The sequence below is a fragment of the Asparagus officinalis genome, chromosome 3 (genome assembly GCF_001876935.1).
Source record: "Asparagus officinalis chromosome 3, Aspof.V1, whole genome shotgun sequence".
In the NCBI taxonomy this organism is placed as follows: domain Eukaryota; kingdom Viridiplantae; phylum Streptophyta; class Magnoliopsida; order Asparagales; family Asparagaceae; genus Asparagus; species Asparagus officinalis.
Window position 1 is genome coordinate 31,296,358 of NC_033796.1, and position 18,065 is coordinate 31,314,422.

General features: G+C 38.5%; 2 protein-coding genes across 3 annotated transcripts; one reads left to right on the forward strand and one right to left on the reverse strand.

Moving 5' to 3' along the window:
- LOC109833653 lies at positions 485–13,884 on the reverse strand. Of its 2 annotated transcripts, XR_002245297.1 has the most exons (4): positions 13,597–13,884; positions 11,723–12,047; positions 10,708–10,915; positions 485–780 (listed from the first exon to the last, which is right to left on the reverse strand). XR_002245297.1 is itself a non-coding variant. In XM_020401397.1 (3 exons), the coding sequence occupies exons 1-3, from the start codon at positions 13,816–13,818 to the stop codon at positions 10,911–10,913; spliced, it is 552 nt and encodes a 183-aa protein (XP_020256986.1). In that variant the 5' UTR covers positions 13,819–13,884; the 3' UTR covers positions 10,548–10,910. The 2 variants fall into 2 exon arrangements, 1 of the variants encoding a protein (XP_020256986.1); XM_020401397.1 differs by lacking the exon at positions 485–780 and having other exon boundaries at positions 10,548–10,915.
- LOC109834887 (uncharacterized mitochondrial protein AtMg00810-like) lies at positions 6,350–7,495 on the forward strand. The gene has a single exon (XM_020402905.1). It carries the CDS (start codon positions 6,350–6,352, stop codon positions 7,493–7,495), a length of 1,146 nt encoding a protein of 381 aa, XP_020258494.1.

The window sequence follows — 18,065 nt, forward strand, 5'->3', positions numbered from 1 at the left end:
AGTAAAAGAATACAGATATGAGAATGAATTCATGAACATATCAACAACACCCAATTGCATCATACAGAGCACGAGGGTAGGAGGAGAAGAAAACAACGGTAACTTGGTCCAGGTAAATAACGGCAATTTGGCCCAGGTATGATGACCTGCTCAGTTTCTGCTCACGGATAACAAAGATATCCACTTGTAGGCGATGAAGCCGATGTTGATATAGAGAAACTCATAACTTCCCAGTTTGCACTTGATCATTAAGAGCCTTGTATCCATCAGATACATCACAGCCCGCAAGTTGCTCCAGGACTAGGTTACCCACGTTGCTCTGATCACGCAGGTTAACCAAAGCCAAAAGCCAGCGATAAAAAAGCACAAGAATCTATGATTCTCGGTGTCAATATTAAAGAAATTGACCTTTTGCAAGGCGACATTAAGGCTCCGTACCTAATATTACACAATTAGTTCAGAATGCAAATGCAAACAAAGCCGATGAACAAAAGCACTGAAGTTTCCATCCATTTGGGTAACCCTTATTTACAGATAGAACTGGCCATCGGCTTAAACTCAATAAATACAATTTCTGCGATGTTCCTACAAAGCGCGTGCCCAGTAAGTTGCCATATGCATCAACTGACACTAAATTTGAACAAGAAACAGGATAATATCTTCAACTTTGCTAAAAGGAAGATGTTGACGGGTTCCATAGAATCCATACATAACTTGAATTAAGTAGGAAAAGATGAAAATAAGTTTGATTCCTTTAGAAAGGCTTCCAACAGAGATGAGCTGCAACCAGAAAAACAAAAACAAGGGGAAAAAAATGAAAATCCTGTTTGCTGGATCAATTGGAGTTAATTTATTACAGAATTTGACCAGCTTGTCTCAAAAAGAAAAATTACATGTCTGGATATAGAAATAAGTTGAAGAAGGTGTGAGCGAATCCCCTTCAGAAGTTTTCAACATCAAATCCTTTGCATGATTCCTTCTTTCAAAATATTTTCTCAACCAATTTCTATTATTTTCTTACCATATATGGACACAAACACGAAGAAGTTATGTACATGAGTCAACCATGATAACAGTTATAAATTCATGTATTTTTCTTATTGAGTCTTGGTTATAAATTCATGTATTTGGAAACAAACTTCAACAGTTATTAGAAACAGAGATGTAGTTCGTATGCATGCATTATAGCCATAAAACTAATTAATTTTGTATAAGCCTATTATGGTTAAAGAGTTTTATGTGTAGGACACTTCATCACAACTGTAAATACACATATACATGGGCGATATCTATGCATAAACCAATGTCATTAATAAAACCAAAGGCTGTTAAGAGGCATACGCATCACATTTTCGTTTCTATATTTTGTCAGAATTCTCCACAATCCATCTAGAAACTGTAATCGATAAAGTTTTGTTACCAAAAAAACTAAAAACCCAAAAGAGGTACAGCTAGAGAGAAACATGTGGAGGGTTCATCTGAATTTAGCTAAGTAGTCTTAATTTTTCGCATTTGGTGCCCCCCGATTAAGTGAACAGCCTAAAGTTGATCATTGCATGCCATTTATTTGAAATAAACCTTTACATGGGCCAACTGGTATTTTCTGTGCAGCATGAGCATCTTATTCTTTGCCTTTCCGTCTTTTTCTATATTATCAAGGAAAGGTTGGTCTAGTTAAAACTAAACAAGCTGCGAACACTAATTGAAGCTCATCCTCCTTGGCAATGGAAAGTCTCATTATTACATTAGGCATCTGCTTCCAGAAGATCTTTAACGAACTTCTGCACGATAAATTAATGCTAGTATATGAATATTCGTAGTAAGCCGAGGCATGTAAGACCAAACTTTAGAAATATTTATGTTATATTTTCGGTCCAATTTTAGGTGTTAGAGGTAACAGACTTTTTTCGTATCTAATTTCTACACAAACAAGAGCTACAAAAAACGCTGTAGCATCAAGAGACGTGGAGACCAAAATGGAAATATGTCCAAAATAAGAGGAATTTGTATTCAAAAATCTGGGCGTAGTCCTGTTTCTATTTGTTGAGTTAGTTAGATAGATTAAGGTAATTAGTTAATGTTGCAAGGACCTTTGTGTAAGAGTGCATTAATATAAAAGGGTATCTCTCTATGAGAGAAGGTAACCCTAATTTTAACCCCAAATTGTTACAGTGCATTAATATAAAAGGGTATCTCTCTATGAGAGAAGGTAACCCTAATTTTAACCCCAAATTGTTACATGGTATCAGAGCCATGTGACGGCTCACCGATTTCTCTTGAAGCAATTTCTGACGACGACGAAGCTTCCTTGACGACGACGACATAGCTCCCGACGAAGCTCTGACGACGACGACGGAGCTCCACCTGACGACGAGGACGAAGCTTCCTTGACGCCGATCCTTGACGCCGATCGAAGCACGAAGCTCTGACGACGACGACGGAGCTCCACCTGACGACGAGGACGAAGCTCCACCTGACGACGAGGACGAAGCTTCCTTGTCGCTGATCCCTGCTATTCTGCCGCCGATCCTCCTGTCGTCATCTGTGTCAAATGGAGAAAAGAGTTTGAGAGGAGGAGGGAGGGCGGAGAGGAATCGGTGTTGGCTTGGTGGCTTGGTGCTTGTCGCTGGGGATTTGCGTCGGGATTAGAGGATGAAGGAGGAAGTAGAGGCCATCTGTGTTATGGAGAGTCTTAAGCGTGAGGAGAACTGCAGGAGGCTTTGACAATTTGTTTTTTTTGGGTTGGGGTGTTTCACTGTTTCTTAGTATTGTTGCTGAAAGAGAAGGCAGTCAACTGTGAAGATGGGAACACATGTGACAAGTCAAGAATTGAAGGAGATCCTGGAGGGGGTGGCCAGGGTATTTCAGACCAAACTAGAGGAGAATACTAGTAGGTCAGTCGTGGCTGTACCGGAGTCGGCACAGATAATGCAGAGGGTAAAGTTGTTGCCTAATGACATCAAGCTTGAGGGGACAAGAAACTATATGAGTTGGTCCCGGAGGGCATTGTTGAACCTTCGAATCAGAGGACTTGAAAAATATGTGAAGGGGGAGTGCACTGAGCCGGAGAATAAGGCGAGTGCTGAGTGGAACGCATGGAGTAACACTAATTCTCTGGTGGTTTCTTGGTTGTTGACTTCTGTGTCTCCAACCATAGCTGGGAGGTGGTTTCTTGGTTGTTGACTTCTGTGTCTCCAACCATAGCTGGGATGGTGGAGTCTATCTCAAGTGCAGCTGATGTTTGTTGACTTCTGTGTCTCCAACCATAGCTGGGATGGTGGAGTCTATCTCAAGTGCAGCTGATGTTTGGAAGACATTGGAGGGGATGTATTCTGGAGCTGGGAGTGTGATGATGATGATGGAAGTGGAGGAGAAGATTGATGCTATCACACAAGGGGAGAAGACAGTCCACCAGTATGCAGCAGAGCTACGTCACTTATGGACGGATTTGGATCATTATGATCCATTATCACTACAAAACCCGGCAGATGTTCTTTTGGGAAGACAGTATCTTGAGCGCAGGCGTGTGATTCGCTTTCTCAAGGGTCTAAACCCAAAGTTTGAGGGAAGGAGAGCAGCAATGTGGCACTTGTCATCTCTCCCTTCCTTGGATGAGGCTATTGCGTCGATGGAACAAGAGGAGATCAGACAGAAAGTGATGACTAGCGAGGCCTCATCTGTAGTCCGCTCAGCATTGGTGGTTCCAGATGCTTACATCAGAGATGATAGAGAGTGCTACAATTGTGGAAAGAAAGGACATCTAAGCTACAATTGCCCTCAACCCCGTAATACTGGTGGTAGCAGAGGGGGCAGAGGACAGAGAGGTGGTCGTGCAGGTCGAGGAGGCAGGGGACGTGGAGGCCGAGGAGTTGCTCGCCTAGCTGTGACAGAGGAGTCCCAAACCACTGCAGTGATGACTGGAGCGGAAATAACAGAGCTGGAGGAACTACGTCAGTTTAAGCTTCAGGCTGAGAGTTTGAAGGGCAATGGACAAGTCACTCAAGATCTGGATAACACTACTTGCTTTGGTAACTTTGTTGGTTATGCTCATGCGAACAAAGGTACACAGGTTCAGGCACTTGCATCCACTAAAACTCATGTTGATTGGATCATAGACTCAGGTGCATCTAGGCATGTCACAGGAGCATCGAGTGAGTTTGCATTATATTATCCAAGTAAACATATGCATCCTGAGACAGTTCAAACTGCTGATGGGACATCCCAACCCATTAGGGGTATTGGTTCGGTCCATTGTACTTCATCTGTTACCTTATCATCTGTATTGCATGTTCCTTCGTTTCCAGTTAACTTACTCTCTGTTAGCTCTCTCATTGATCAATTAAATTGCATTGTGTTATTTGATCGGGATATGTGTGTCTTCCAGGAGAAGGAAACAGGGAGGAGGATTGGGACTGGCATCAGGCGTGATGGCCTTTGGTACTTAGACAGGGAGACTGCAATGATTGCTGCTGCTGTTAGTGGAGGGCCAGAGGCAGAAGCGATGCTTCAACATTGCCGATTAGGGCATTTATCTTTTGATAGTTTGAATATGTTAAAGCCTGAGATAATGAAGAAAGTGGATAGAAAAGAGTTATTTTGTAATGCTTGTGAACTTGGAAAACATACTCGTTCTACTTATAAAATGATTGGTCTTCGAAGTTTTGAACCATTTGCTCTTGTCCATTCTGATGTTTGGGGACCATGTCCTACTACCTCTATTAGTGGCTTTAGATGGTTTGTTACTTTCATTGATTGTTATTCACGTATGGTCTGGATATACATGATGAAGCAGAAATCTGAGGTTTACAAATGTTTTCGAGATTTCTCGGCTTATGTGAAGACACAGTTTGGAGTGCAGGTGAAGATTCTTCGAACAGATAATGGGACTGAGTATGTCAACAAAGAGTTTGCGGCTTTCATCTCTAGTCAGGGAATTCTTCATCAAACCACCTGTCCAGACACCCCTGCTCAGAATGGGGTGGCTGAGCGCAAGAACAGACATCTACTGGAAGTGGCACACTCATTGATGTTGACAATGAATGTGTCTAAGTTTTTATGGAGTGAGGCTGTTATGACAGCAGCTTATTTGATCAACAGGATGCCATCAAGAGTATTAGGGATGAAGACACCATGTGAGATGCTCTTGGGCTCGAATATTTTTGTTGTTCCACCTAGAGTGTTTGGATGCACATGTTATGTGAGAGATCACAGATTGATGGTGAGTAAACTGGATCCACAAGCAGATGCACATGTTATGTGAGAGATCACAGATTGATGGTGAGTAAACTGGATCCACAAGCAGTTAAATGTATCTTTGTTGGCTACTCATCAAGAACTGGATCCACAAGCAGTTAAATGTATCTTTGTTGGCTACTCATCAAGTCAAAAAGGATACAAGTGTTGGTGTCCTACTGAAAGAAGATTATTTGTCAGTATGGATGTGACTTTTCGGGAGTTCGAACCTTTTTATGGGGAGAAGACGGAGTTGAGTTCCTTGTTTGGAGATGGCTCTACTGATGCTAGTAGAGAGGGGGAGAATGAGAATGAGAATGACATCGTGGTTGGGATGATTCCATGTCCTCTTGAGTCACCGAGTAGTGGTGGTACATTGCCGAGTTGTGATAGCGACTCAGGAGTTGGTAGTCAAGGTCAGGGGGAGCTGAGAGTATACACGAGGAGACAGAAACAGCAGCATGAGCCGCCTCCTGTGCCTGAGCCAGTACCCACAAATGCTGATGTCCCAAGTCCCTCCTCTCCATTGCCCTCCTCATCTTCTCCACCTGAGTCGATAGGTAACGATTCTTTCCCTGATACTTCTAATACTCCTGTCTTTCCCCGCAGAACCTCTAGAGTCAATGCTGGAAAACCTCCAGCTAAGTTTGGTAGTTGGGATACCGACATTGAGAATTACATTTCATATGCATCCATTCCACCTGCATATAAGTCATTCATTGCATCATTGCATTCAGTGTCTGTACCTAACAACTGGCAGGTAGCTAAGCAAGATCCTAGGTGGTTAAGTGCCATGCACGAGGAACTTCAGACCTTGAAGAAGAATAACACATGGGAGCTGGTACCTTTGCCAGCTGGGAAGCGTGCTGTTGGATGTAAGTGGGTGTATACGGTTAAGCAAACTCCAGAGGGCAAGATTGACAGATATAAGGCCAGATTGGTTGCTAAAGGCTACAGCCAAACGTATGACATTGACTATGACGAGACATTTGCTCCAGTAGCAAAGATGAGCACTGTTAGAGTGTTGGTGTCATGTGCTGCCAATTTTAATTAGCCACTACATCAGCTAGACGTCAAGAATGCATTTTTGCATGGAGATCTCCAAGAGGAAGTGTATATGGAGATTCCACCAGGCTTCACTACTTCTCAAGTAGCTGGGAAGGTGTGCAAGTTGAAGAAGTCGTTGTATGGGTTAAAGCAGTCTCCGAGGGCATGGTTTGACAGATTTAGATTGGCAGTCTGTGGTATGGGATACAAGCAGTGCAATGGGGATCATACTATATTTTACAGGCACTCCAAAACTCGTATCACTATCCTGACGGTCTATGTTGATGATATTATAATCACTGGAGATGATGCTGAGGAAATCTTACGGTTGAAGAAGAAATTAGGAGAGGAATTTGAAGTTAAAGATCTGGGACCGTTGAAGTACTTCCTCGGAATTGAATTTGCAAGGTCACGAAAGGGTATAGTGCTTTCTCAGCGGAAGTATGCTTTGGATCTTCTCTCAGAGACAGGGATGTTGGGGTGCAGAGTTGCATCTACTCCTATCGAGCAGAATCATAAGATGTGTGCTGAGGGTGGTGATCCAGTAAGTAAAGAGCAATATCAAAGATTAGTTGGACGACTTATATATCTATGTCATACGAGACCTGATATTACTCATGCAGTGAGTGTGGTGAGTAGATATATGCATGATCCCAGAGAGCAGCATATGGAGGCAGTTCGCAGAATTCTTAGGTATATTAAAGGAAGCCCAGGAAAGGGGTTATGGTTCAGGAGTTTTAGACATTTGAGAATTGAAGGCTATTGTGATGCTGATTGGGCGGGTTGTATGGATGATCGTAGGTCCACTACAGGCTACTGTGTATTTGTTGGAGGCAACCTCGTATCTTGGCGTAGCAAGAAGCAAGATGTGGTGGCTAGGTCTACAGCTGAGGCCGAGTACAGGGCTATGGCAGTGAGTCTGTGCGAGTTAATGTGGGTCAAAAACATATTATCTGAGCTGCGCTTGTTTAGAAGAGACCCCTTACAACTTTGGTGTGACAACAAATCGGCGATTAATATTGCAAACAATCCTGTTCAGCATGATCGGATTTGGTGTGACAACAAATCGGCGATTAATATTGCAAACAATCCTGTTCAGCATGATCGGACCAAACATGTGGAGATTGATCGGTTCTTTATCAAGCAAACAATCCTGTTCAGCATGATCGGACCAAACATGTGGAGATTGATCGGTTCTTTATCAAGGAGCAACTAAATAGAGGAATTTTGACTTTGAGCTATGTGAAATCAGAAGAGCAGTTATCTGATTGTTTAACAAAAGGATTGAGTTCTAGAGAGTATGATATTTTTTGTAACAAGATGGGGATGATTGATATCTATCGCCCATCTTGAGGGGGAGTGTTGAGTTAGTTAGATAGATTAAGGTAATTAGTTAATGTTGCAAGGACCTTTGTGTAAGAGTGCATTAATATAAAAGGGTATCTCTCTATGAGAGAAGGTAACCCTAATTTTAACCCCAAATTGTTACACTATTCAACTATATTTATGTTAAGCATCAAATTAGGAAACCCCTTAGCTACTTTTCTTCGAAGTTATTTGGATCCTCCACGTCCAAAAAGTAGTAGAAATATCACTGCTTTTAATCACAATCATGTATCATTTAGTATATTGTTGCGATTCATTCCAAATTTAAAACTTACAATATCCTTGTGTGTTGCATTCATTTCTTACTTTTCACTCATAATGAATCGCAAACGTCAATTACACAAAAGCCGGTTATGATTAAAATTAGAGGTCTCTCAAACTGCAGAGAATCCAGATCCAAAATCAAACCTCCTTCGTCCTCCATATATAACTACATAAAAACCACACCCTTCTCTTCAACCAAATATACTTCTCTCTCTCTCTCTCTCTCTCTCTCTCTCTCTCTCTCTCTCTCAAAGTCTCAGCAATGCCTCGTGTAGCTATTAACACTCTTCTATATCTCAGGTAATGAACATAGTAATAATAAGTCCAAAATCAATTAAACTTCAACATATTTGTATCCTTTTCCAGTTAGACACTAACCCTTCTTCTCTTTGCTCGTGTTATTTTACATAGCCGCCGAAACTACACTGTTGCGGCTGAGATTAATGCACGAGTTCCCTCGACAGGAACTTTGCCTGCTGCAAAGAGTGCTCAATCCAGGGGATTTGCCAAGCAGGAAACAGTGTATTGGATGAGAGACCCCAAAACGGGTTATTGGGTCCCAGAGAACCAGTTCCAAGATGCAGATCCAACAGAGCTACGAGCCAAGCTACTGTCTGAGAAACGCCGAGAGTCATGAGAGAAGACAAAATGTTACTCTTTTTATGGTTGTTATATTTTCACTAGTTTGTAGACGTACTCTTGTATTTCTCCGGGCTGTCAATTGTTGGCTTTGAAGTCTGTCATCAGGTGTTAAACTTGTTCTTCATGTAATAGTGGTTTGTGACTGAATTTCTTGTAAGGCAGCTGCTAGTTTATGGTTTCTCTTGATTTCTTAAAATGGTTTTTTGCATAAATTTAATGAATAATGTTTCAAAAGGCTCCGCCTAGCCCACCTAGGTGTAAACCTACCTAGGCAGCAGCCTACCTAGGCAGGCAGCCTAGTGTCTAGCACCCAGGCAGTACTTAGATACCCACCTAGGTTTTGGGAGCATCTAGGAAAGTGTGGTCTGCTTACTTTGACGCACCCTTTAGGTTATAATCATGATTTTCTCCATTTTAGTCTCCACATCCTCCAAACTTTTTTAGCCTCCAACTATGAACATCTATTCTACCTCCTCCGATTTTTAGCAAAACCTCCTCCACCATCACTTACATGACGAAAAAATCAGCCTTGGAGCCAGTGCGGCGCCTAAACTTTCAATAACATTGGCTTTTACTATTAATTATCGTAATTAAAAAAATAAAAAATAGGAAAACCGCCTAGGCTCTAGGCGTCGGTTCCAATACCTAGGCTGCCTAGCGCTTTCCATAACTTTGTTAACGACATCTGCTACATCTTCCTAACCTAATCTCTATGAAAGAGAATTTCACTAAAAATTCACTTGTCAATAGTATAAAGAAATTTTAGATACCCAGAAAAAGGAAAGGAGAGTTAGAAGATATGCTAAAAGTTTGCTATATAAAAGCATCTCCAAGAAGGGAGATGCATTATATTGCAGTAACACAGTATTGTCCCGATAACTACCTACAAAGTTCCAATGCAGGAATAACTACACGTACACTGCCCACACATATTAGAAATTTGAGAATATACAATTGATGTGTAATATTAAACTATTCCAATTTCGTCTATCCATAATTTCCCACAGAAAATAGAATAAATACAAAAAATCTAGAAGAATATTTTCTCTAAATACATGTGACTCTACTTACCTTCTATTAAAAGGCTCATTCTATTGGTTGAATATTAATTCTTATTTCTTTCAGAAGTAACATTTATCCTAATTAATTCTAATGCATTAAATATTTAAACCTATACAAATTTGAAATCATTACCCCCATTTGAAGGCAGACTCTAACACCTTAATTGACATGTGCATAATCATAGTCACTAGTCATTACCACTATTCCATAGGATCGGTTCCATTGTTTCCCGCATCAAATACCCACAAATATTGCAAATATTATCTCTCGGTATTAAAAAGGAGAGAGAGAGAGAGAGAGAGAGAGAGAGAGAGAGAGAGAGAGAGAGAGAGAGAGATTATCAGCTACCAATAAAATAGAACGAGAGTGGATATTTTCTTGCTAAAATAGAAGACTGTGTGTTCTACTGCAATGGTACATTAAGAAGATGTTTGTGTTTTCCCTGTAGGAGTTGCCTCTTCAAAAAAAATCTCCTTAAAATCTTTTAAAATCTCCTAAGAGTAACACCATGTGATATGCATATAAGCACATGATGTACATGCTGAGGGGTACAACTCGATCCTATTAAAACAGGTAGCTGATGTGATGCAATGCAAGGCGGAACAGGCTTGAGTTTGTGATGAACATTAAGAAAGAGGAGCATAGAAGATCTAGCTAACATGAACAGAAGTCTTAAAACGGAATTTGTAAAATCCTTTTCATGACTTCTCATGTTAGTCTTATGTAGCTAATGCTCAGTACGGCAACAATTGGTGAAATATTGCTAGGGAAGAAAGGAAATGAAAACAAACAACACCTAGAAAGCGCTTAATAATTACTAAAAGGATGCATTCTTTGTTAAATCTAAAGTCCGAAGAGCAGTCCTTGAGTACTAAAACCACCCCAAAGTTATCAAGACACACAGTCAGTTCATATATGAAAACTCTTTATAATTTATAGTAGCGCAACAACCCTAACCCTAAGGAAGTGGATTAGGATTTAGTCGATCATCAAAGTAATGCACAATAACATTGTAAGATACCAATTTAATCAATAAAAAGGCCAAACCAAGCTTCTTAGAATGCCGAAACCTACAAATGAGCGATGTTCTCCTGGTTCATGAAATGGTCCACGCAACCATAACCAGTAAGCTCAAGCTCCAGACTGATGCTAATGGTCGCCCCCTTTTTCGCCCTTGTAATAGATCCCTTGATGTTCCTCGCACTGTTATCAAGCTCCATCGCCAATTGGTGCAAATTACAGCTCGCCAACTTTAACAGCCTCGTCCTTGATTCGCATCAACCTAAAATCACAAAAGAAAATAGCCATCAAAAAGAAAGAAAAAAAGTTCTGACAGCTTATAGGAAATGTCAATTTGAGCATGAAATCATACAGTGGAATTGGGACGAATTTACCAACGGAGCCCCAGAGTTCAAGAGAGGGCGAGAATTGACATCTACCAAATGGATTTCACATTACTATTCTGGGGGTGCGGACCATATCAAGTCGAGAACCAGGTGCACATCCATAAATGGAAAAAAAATAAAAATTTATCTAAGTATGCTAACAAATGGACATCTATGTGAATTAGTAAACTTGTCAAACATCTCTTTAAAGAATCATCAAGGGTAATAGATCAGAATTACCAGATACTTTCTCAACAGAGAACTTTTCTTGTTTCAGGAGGCTGGGACTAAAAAAATTACAGTAAGTGTCAGAAGCATTATACAAGTTAGACGCATGCTGACTTAATAATAACTATTTGGACAGGCCTCCTTCTCTACCCAACATTTGTTGCCTTAGCTGCAACGAAGTTGGCCAATGAGAAGAAATCTCTTGATATTCTTCATATCCCTGTGTATCCTCCTTTCATTGCAAGGAAGCTTCACATCTAGAGATCCAGTAAATTACATTATACTGATCAGACAGAGGGAAAAGGAGGAGGTTTTCTGCATGTCATGCCGTTTTACAAAGAATAAATTCATGAACAAGGCAAAAACATTTAGGAATGTACGTTATACAAAAAGATCTACAACAGAGATATAGCCTAAGTATTACAACTAGCATTACGGGAAAGTCTCCAGTAAAGCACCCCCTCTATAGTTCGTACCTTCAGGACCATGCACTTGCTCAATTTCTGCAATGTTGGCTTCCAGAGAATCATCATTTGGATTCCTCGAGGCAGAGAAAACAAGATGTGAAGCTCCCTTCCATTCACTAGAGGCTATCCTCGCATCTCGAAAGACTGCGATGCATTTCTCTTTTGCAAACTTAATGCACTGCTCCGCAGATGCTTCAAGGCACGAGGCTATCTCCATTTCTTCGCACTTCTCTCTCTCAGCATAATCTGCCACTGAGGCTCCAAAGAGGGTCTTCCACCATGGCGGCTTGCATTTGTTCGATGCGCTGATAGAACAACCGACACGTGCTCCAGCCTTCCATAGAGATATCCGTCACTATGTATTCAAATGTTGAAGCAATAAGGCAATAAATCTAGCAAAACTAATGATCTTAAAAGATTTCAGGACTATTGAATAAAATAAACTTATGGTTTTAAATAGATAACTGTTTCTCACAAAGTTTCAGTGTCCTCTTTAGTTTCAGTTAAGAGATGTCAGTCACTCAAATATTTAATAGTTTCATTTTTAACACAGACTACCTCCTGCAGGAAGTGAACAGAGAAAGTCACCCAATACAACCGGTTATTAAACACCTTATCATTATGCTTATTATTTTTTAAAATGCAAAAAGTCAGTGTATTGCTCATGTACGAAGTACGATAATGAGACTTCTAACAACAAAATCCATCTCCACATGCTAGGTTGCCCTAAACATGATATAACAGTCGTGAGTTCCCTACTGAAAAAAATGGCACTAGCAAATTTCTTTACTTGAAATTGGAGCCATTGTACAATGTAGAATTTAGGAGTAATTAGAGTCGTTGTACAATGTAGAATTTAGGAGTCATTGATTGTGAAGCACTTGTCAATCCCACCTACAAAACTCAGTAGCTGAGAGCTGGTTTGCACTTCGTTTTCAATATATGCAACTGTTTAACTTACTGACTGGCAAAAACTAGAGCCAGCCAGCTCGGCCAGCTGCAGCATAAACTCTCTCCTGACAGTTCAATTCTTATGGTCCATTTAAGTAATTTGAACATCAAAACATGAAATATAGTATCTTTTACGTATATTTTACAGTAATCAAACAATAAAAACAATAAATTATCTACTTGAGCTAGATCAATTAAACCCCATAACAAAAAAAACACAATAATTATTGACTGTGAAGTACTTGTCAATCCCGGCTGCAATAATTATTGACTGTGAAGTACTTGTCAATCCCGGCTGCAAAACTCAGTAGCTGAGAGCTGGTTTGTGCTTCATTTTCAATATATGCAGCTGTGTAACTTACTGCCTGGCAAAAACTAGAGCCAGCCAGCTCGGCCAGCTGCAAAGCAATTTATCCATTCAAAATTCCAACCTTATGGTCTATTTAAGAATTCCCAACATAAAGAACAAATGAAAATGTGTATGCTTAAAGAAACTAAACTTCACAAACCAATAGTACAAATAAAAAGATTACGCACAAATAAATAGATGTTGTGCTTCAGCAAAAACAAATAAACCCATGATGAAGGAGCCAATAAACCCATCCACTCATCCAAAATGTTCCTTTTTTTTCTTTTGGGCCCAACTGATAGTTGAACTTTATATACAAATGTAATTTCCTGATACTGCATTTAACTTGGCATATAAAAAAAATACAATCTTTCTCATGAAAAAAAAAAGATTATATTTCTCGTATTAATCAACAGGATTTGTTAAGTTATTTCATAAGTTCATACATCTTGCTCGTGCTTCATCCAAATGCATCCTTCTTCAACTTTGAAATTTATAAGATATACTCAAAAAGAAACCAACAGATTTCTAGGGGGGAAATAGTCAAAATACCCCCAAAAAAAGTTCACAGTTTGGTTCATACCATGCACTGATCGACGAGCTTGGATCGCGTCGATTCAAACGCTGATCTCCAACTGGACGCGCTGTTGAAGGCGAGGACGAAGGGGCCAGCGCCTGGATCGTCGGAGGGCGCGGCAGGAATCGGGCCTCTTAGTAAAGGAATCGGGGTATCGAAGGGGACGAGAGTCGATGAGGGCGAGAAATCGTCGAGATTGATGCTGGCGTCGTCTCCCCAAATCGCCATTGGTTCGTTTTTGTAGTGACGTGTGAGCTCTAGGTTTTTTTGAAGTGAACACTGAGCTCTAGGGTTTCGGTGAATGAAGTTTATTGGTTTTTATGCTGTGGATGGAGAACAGTCGGATCAGATCGGCTCATAACTAGATCCGAACCCGTTAACCTTTGAGAGTGTTACATTCATATCTTATGCATTCGATATGATACTCTGAATCAGATGGGTCCATTTCATATTCATCAGTTTTAAAATACTGCACTATACAAAGGGGATAGTTTGGACGTGTTCCAACTATTCAATTACAAATTGGCTACAACTTTGAGGTTTTTCTAACTTAAAAGCAAAACCTCAAGGATACAATTCACGCTACGGTAAACATTATGTTTGCTCGTCATGATTCAAAATATCAAAATTATTCTTCATGCTATTGTAATATTTTCAATCTTAACTATACTGTTCACTTTGCAATTATTTTTCCCATAAACATTGTTTATGCTACAATGTAATTTTTGAATATTAAACATGCTCTCTATGCTGCAGTGATTTTTTGCCCTTTTTCCACTATTCAAGCTAAGATATTTTTTAACATTGAAAATACTATTCATAACTTTTTTTATTGCCTCTTGAAAATGATGAATTTATCCTTTATCAGACATTTCACAAATATAAATTTTTTCTAGCACTATTATAGAAAACTGATAAAACTTGTTAATTAGTGTATTATTTTGTTAATTGGTTTAGAAATTCCCTCTATAAATAGCAATAAAAAATTATTGTTGAAGTTTTTATAAATAGTTATATATATAAATCATATTGTAACTCGATAAATAATACCTGCAATAACGCGAGGGCTTAATACTAGTATTTACAAAGGCTAAAAGATTAAATTGGTCCATGTATTAAGGCTTGATTCTCAAAGATCTGTTTTGGTTAGAATCATCCTTTGAATTTTTACTCACATTTCCAACCTTAGACTTAAAAAAGGGCACAAATTATCCTCAGTCATTTGTCCCCACATTCCATATAGAAGAAGTGGGCATTGAAGCTCAAGGAGATCGTCACCATCGTCTTGAATTTATGAAGAAACAAGATATTGTGTGTATCGGTTTGTCAAGAAACAAAAGCAAACTTAACATGAATTATAATTGTCTTTCGAGAAAAAAGTTGGGCCAAGGTGGAATTGTCTTTTTAAACTTTATTTAATGGATTTTCTAACAATAAGTTAAAATATGATTTAGTTCATCTCTAACATGGGGTATAGGGACTAAGTTGAGAAAAAATAAAGTACGGAGACCAAATTGAGAATTAAGGCCTAGTGCAAGGATCAATTTGGTCTTTTAACCATTTACAAATTTAGATACAAATATTTGATGCATTTCATAATATTTATCCTTGATATTTATTTTCACAATAAACAACAAATATTAAACACCATAAGACTTTGTGATAGATTTCTATTTTGGATTTTGAGAATGAAGCTAGTAAATCTTCAAATTTTTTATTTACACGAAGTTTTCATTTTGTTATTCTCATACTTTTGGATTGGTTACTCATGTCTGAATAGTTGTGGCTTCTAGAGTATACTAGAATGTAAAATTATAATCATCAACTTTGACATATCTTTGAAGTTTTGATGTACCAGCAACTACTTTTGACATGGTGCTGTCAGGAAAAGACTCAATAAACACAGACAAATAGCAGTTATCGAGGGCGCATGTAGGTGCAACTATAGGGGGGAATTTGCATCCCTAGAGATATAGAAACTGGCATCGCAGAGCCTTCGAAGTGAGGATGGAACGGACTAGAAAATGGATTGGAGTTAATATGAGAATGTAATACTTATTTCCATTCTCACGTTTCGGTGCAATTTACAAAATAATGTGAGAATGGACGTGTTTGAAATTATTTATTTTATTGATTCATACTTAAGCGGGAATGCTCATTCACTGTCATTTCATTAGCAATGCTCATTCTTGCATTAAGTGGGAACTGATGTGAAGTGGGAATAAGCATTCCAATTTCCAAAAAGATGATGCGCTTGGTAAGAAAGAATTAGAAGTAAGAATTGACGTTCTATTTCCACTCATTCCCGAGTAGCAATAGTAAACTTAAAGGTGACGGAGTTTTATCAAATGAAATGATGGATTGGACCTCAACCAAACTTCACACCCAAATAAAGGAATTCGGATGTAGAAGAAGAAACTCTGGTAGCAACAAAGGCAAAGCATTGCACTTCGTGAAGGAAGAGAGAAAGGTTCATAACGTTCATTGTTACCGTTTACAATTAAAATCGAGGAGGCTGATGGATATTTGAAGGCCAGGGAACTAGTAGACGGAAAACGTCTGCATAGCAGAAAACCCTAATTTTATTAGCTCTCACAACGTTCACTAATTTTATTAGCTTAATATCAGAAAACCCTATTTGCCTTAGAAGATTATTAGATAACCTTTCATAACTTTCAAAATACCAGAAAACTCCCCTTGAATTAAAAAAAACCGTTTGCTTCAAGATTTTACTCAAAGACCCTCCTAAGAGTGTGAACTGCGATTTTCGCCAGAAAAAAAATGCACCATCGATGTAGAACGATGTAAAAAATTAAGGTTAATGTTTTTTTTTAGATAAAATCTCAAGGTTTAGGAAGTTTTATGATAACCTCTACACTTAAAAGAAGAGGGGAGGGGTGGGGGTGTTTGGTTTCATGATAGTTTGAAATTTATGGAAGGATACCTGCCTGATAATCGTCCAAAGTTAATGGGCTTTTCCTGATATTTATCCAATTTTACTTCATAGACCCCACTATATACTCGTCCTTCATAACCCCACTACCTTTTCCAACTCTACTCACACACAAAAAAAAAAGAATAATATTAGGAAACAAATCAATCCTCTAAATTCATTTAAAAGATAAACTAGTTCGGTTATTTTTCATAAAAAATTATATCAAATGTATAGTCGTCATCATAGATACGAATTCTTTTCAATTAGATGACAATTAGAAAGGTCCTGATTCTCGGAATCCTAATCGTTCATTGTAAATTAGAGGGAGAAGATTAAGCCACGTAGGATTTGTATTATTGCAAAACTGATGTTAAAAATAGTAGTTTTTATGATAATAGTGATAAAAACAACTATTTTAAAAAACCACTCTTGCAATAGCGAAAATCATATGTGGCCTAATCTCATCCTTCTAAATTAGAATAAGAGATCGTAATTGAGAGAATTGGAACCTCCATGATTACTACTAATTAGATGGTGCATATCACTAGTAACTGGCACGCTAATAATTGTTTAAGGTATGAATGAAGAAATTTGATCCTTATTAATTATCAGCCATGTAAATTTAAAAGGGAAAGACAAATAACGAAATAAAAATAGGAAACTCGATAATAATAAAAATAATACAGTACCATATTTATTACTCAATTTATATATCACACGTCAATTCGGGGTTAGGTATCACAATTATTGTAGGCAATTAGAAGAATAAGCACGATTCTCGTCAAACATGAGCTGTTCAAATTTAAAAAATAAAAAGGTAATTGACAAAATAGAAAGTTCATCATTATCCCATGTTCATGAATTCATTCATAGTCACGTGCAAATGAGTTCTTTAGGTGAGGCTTTCAGCTTGTAAATGCTATTAGCCTATTTCTTTGTTCTTTTTCATGCTGCTGGCTTTTGACTACGAGTTTTATCTGTAATTTAACCTACAAGATTGAATGGTATTGGTTTATCTATAAACTTTATGAACTTTATTTATAAATAATTACACATTATATTTGATTTACCTTTCACAACCCTACATTGTTGAACTTGTAGGATTAGACATTAACCCTAGTTGATTAAGGAACTCACATGACTAGTCAAAGGTCGTTGCGAGAAGAAGTAATTAATTAAAGGGGCCCCGGGTTATTATGTGCGCTTAGAAATCAATTAGAACATTTTTAAAACCAATTATACATAGGTGGACTTTCAAATAATGAAGAGAATCTAAGGTCTTTATGTCTAGTTCATGATCATTTCAGCTCCGAAACATCAAAATAGGCAATTTTATAATTTTTAATATTTTTCTTGAATTTCATACTCTGATGCTAATTGATGTAGACCAAATAATAAGTGCTACAATTATAGCATTTTCGAGGGTTGGAACTCTGGCTTATGGACCATGCTCTTGAGCATGGAACTTTTTCCTGCTCCATTAAATTAAATGATATAATGAGAAAACGTGCTCAATTTTGCCGAGTAAGATTTAATTGAT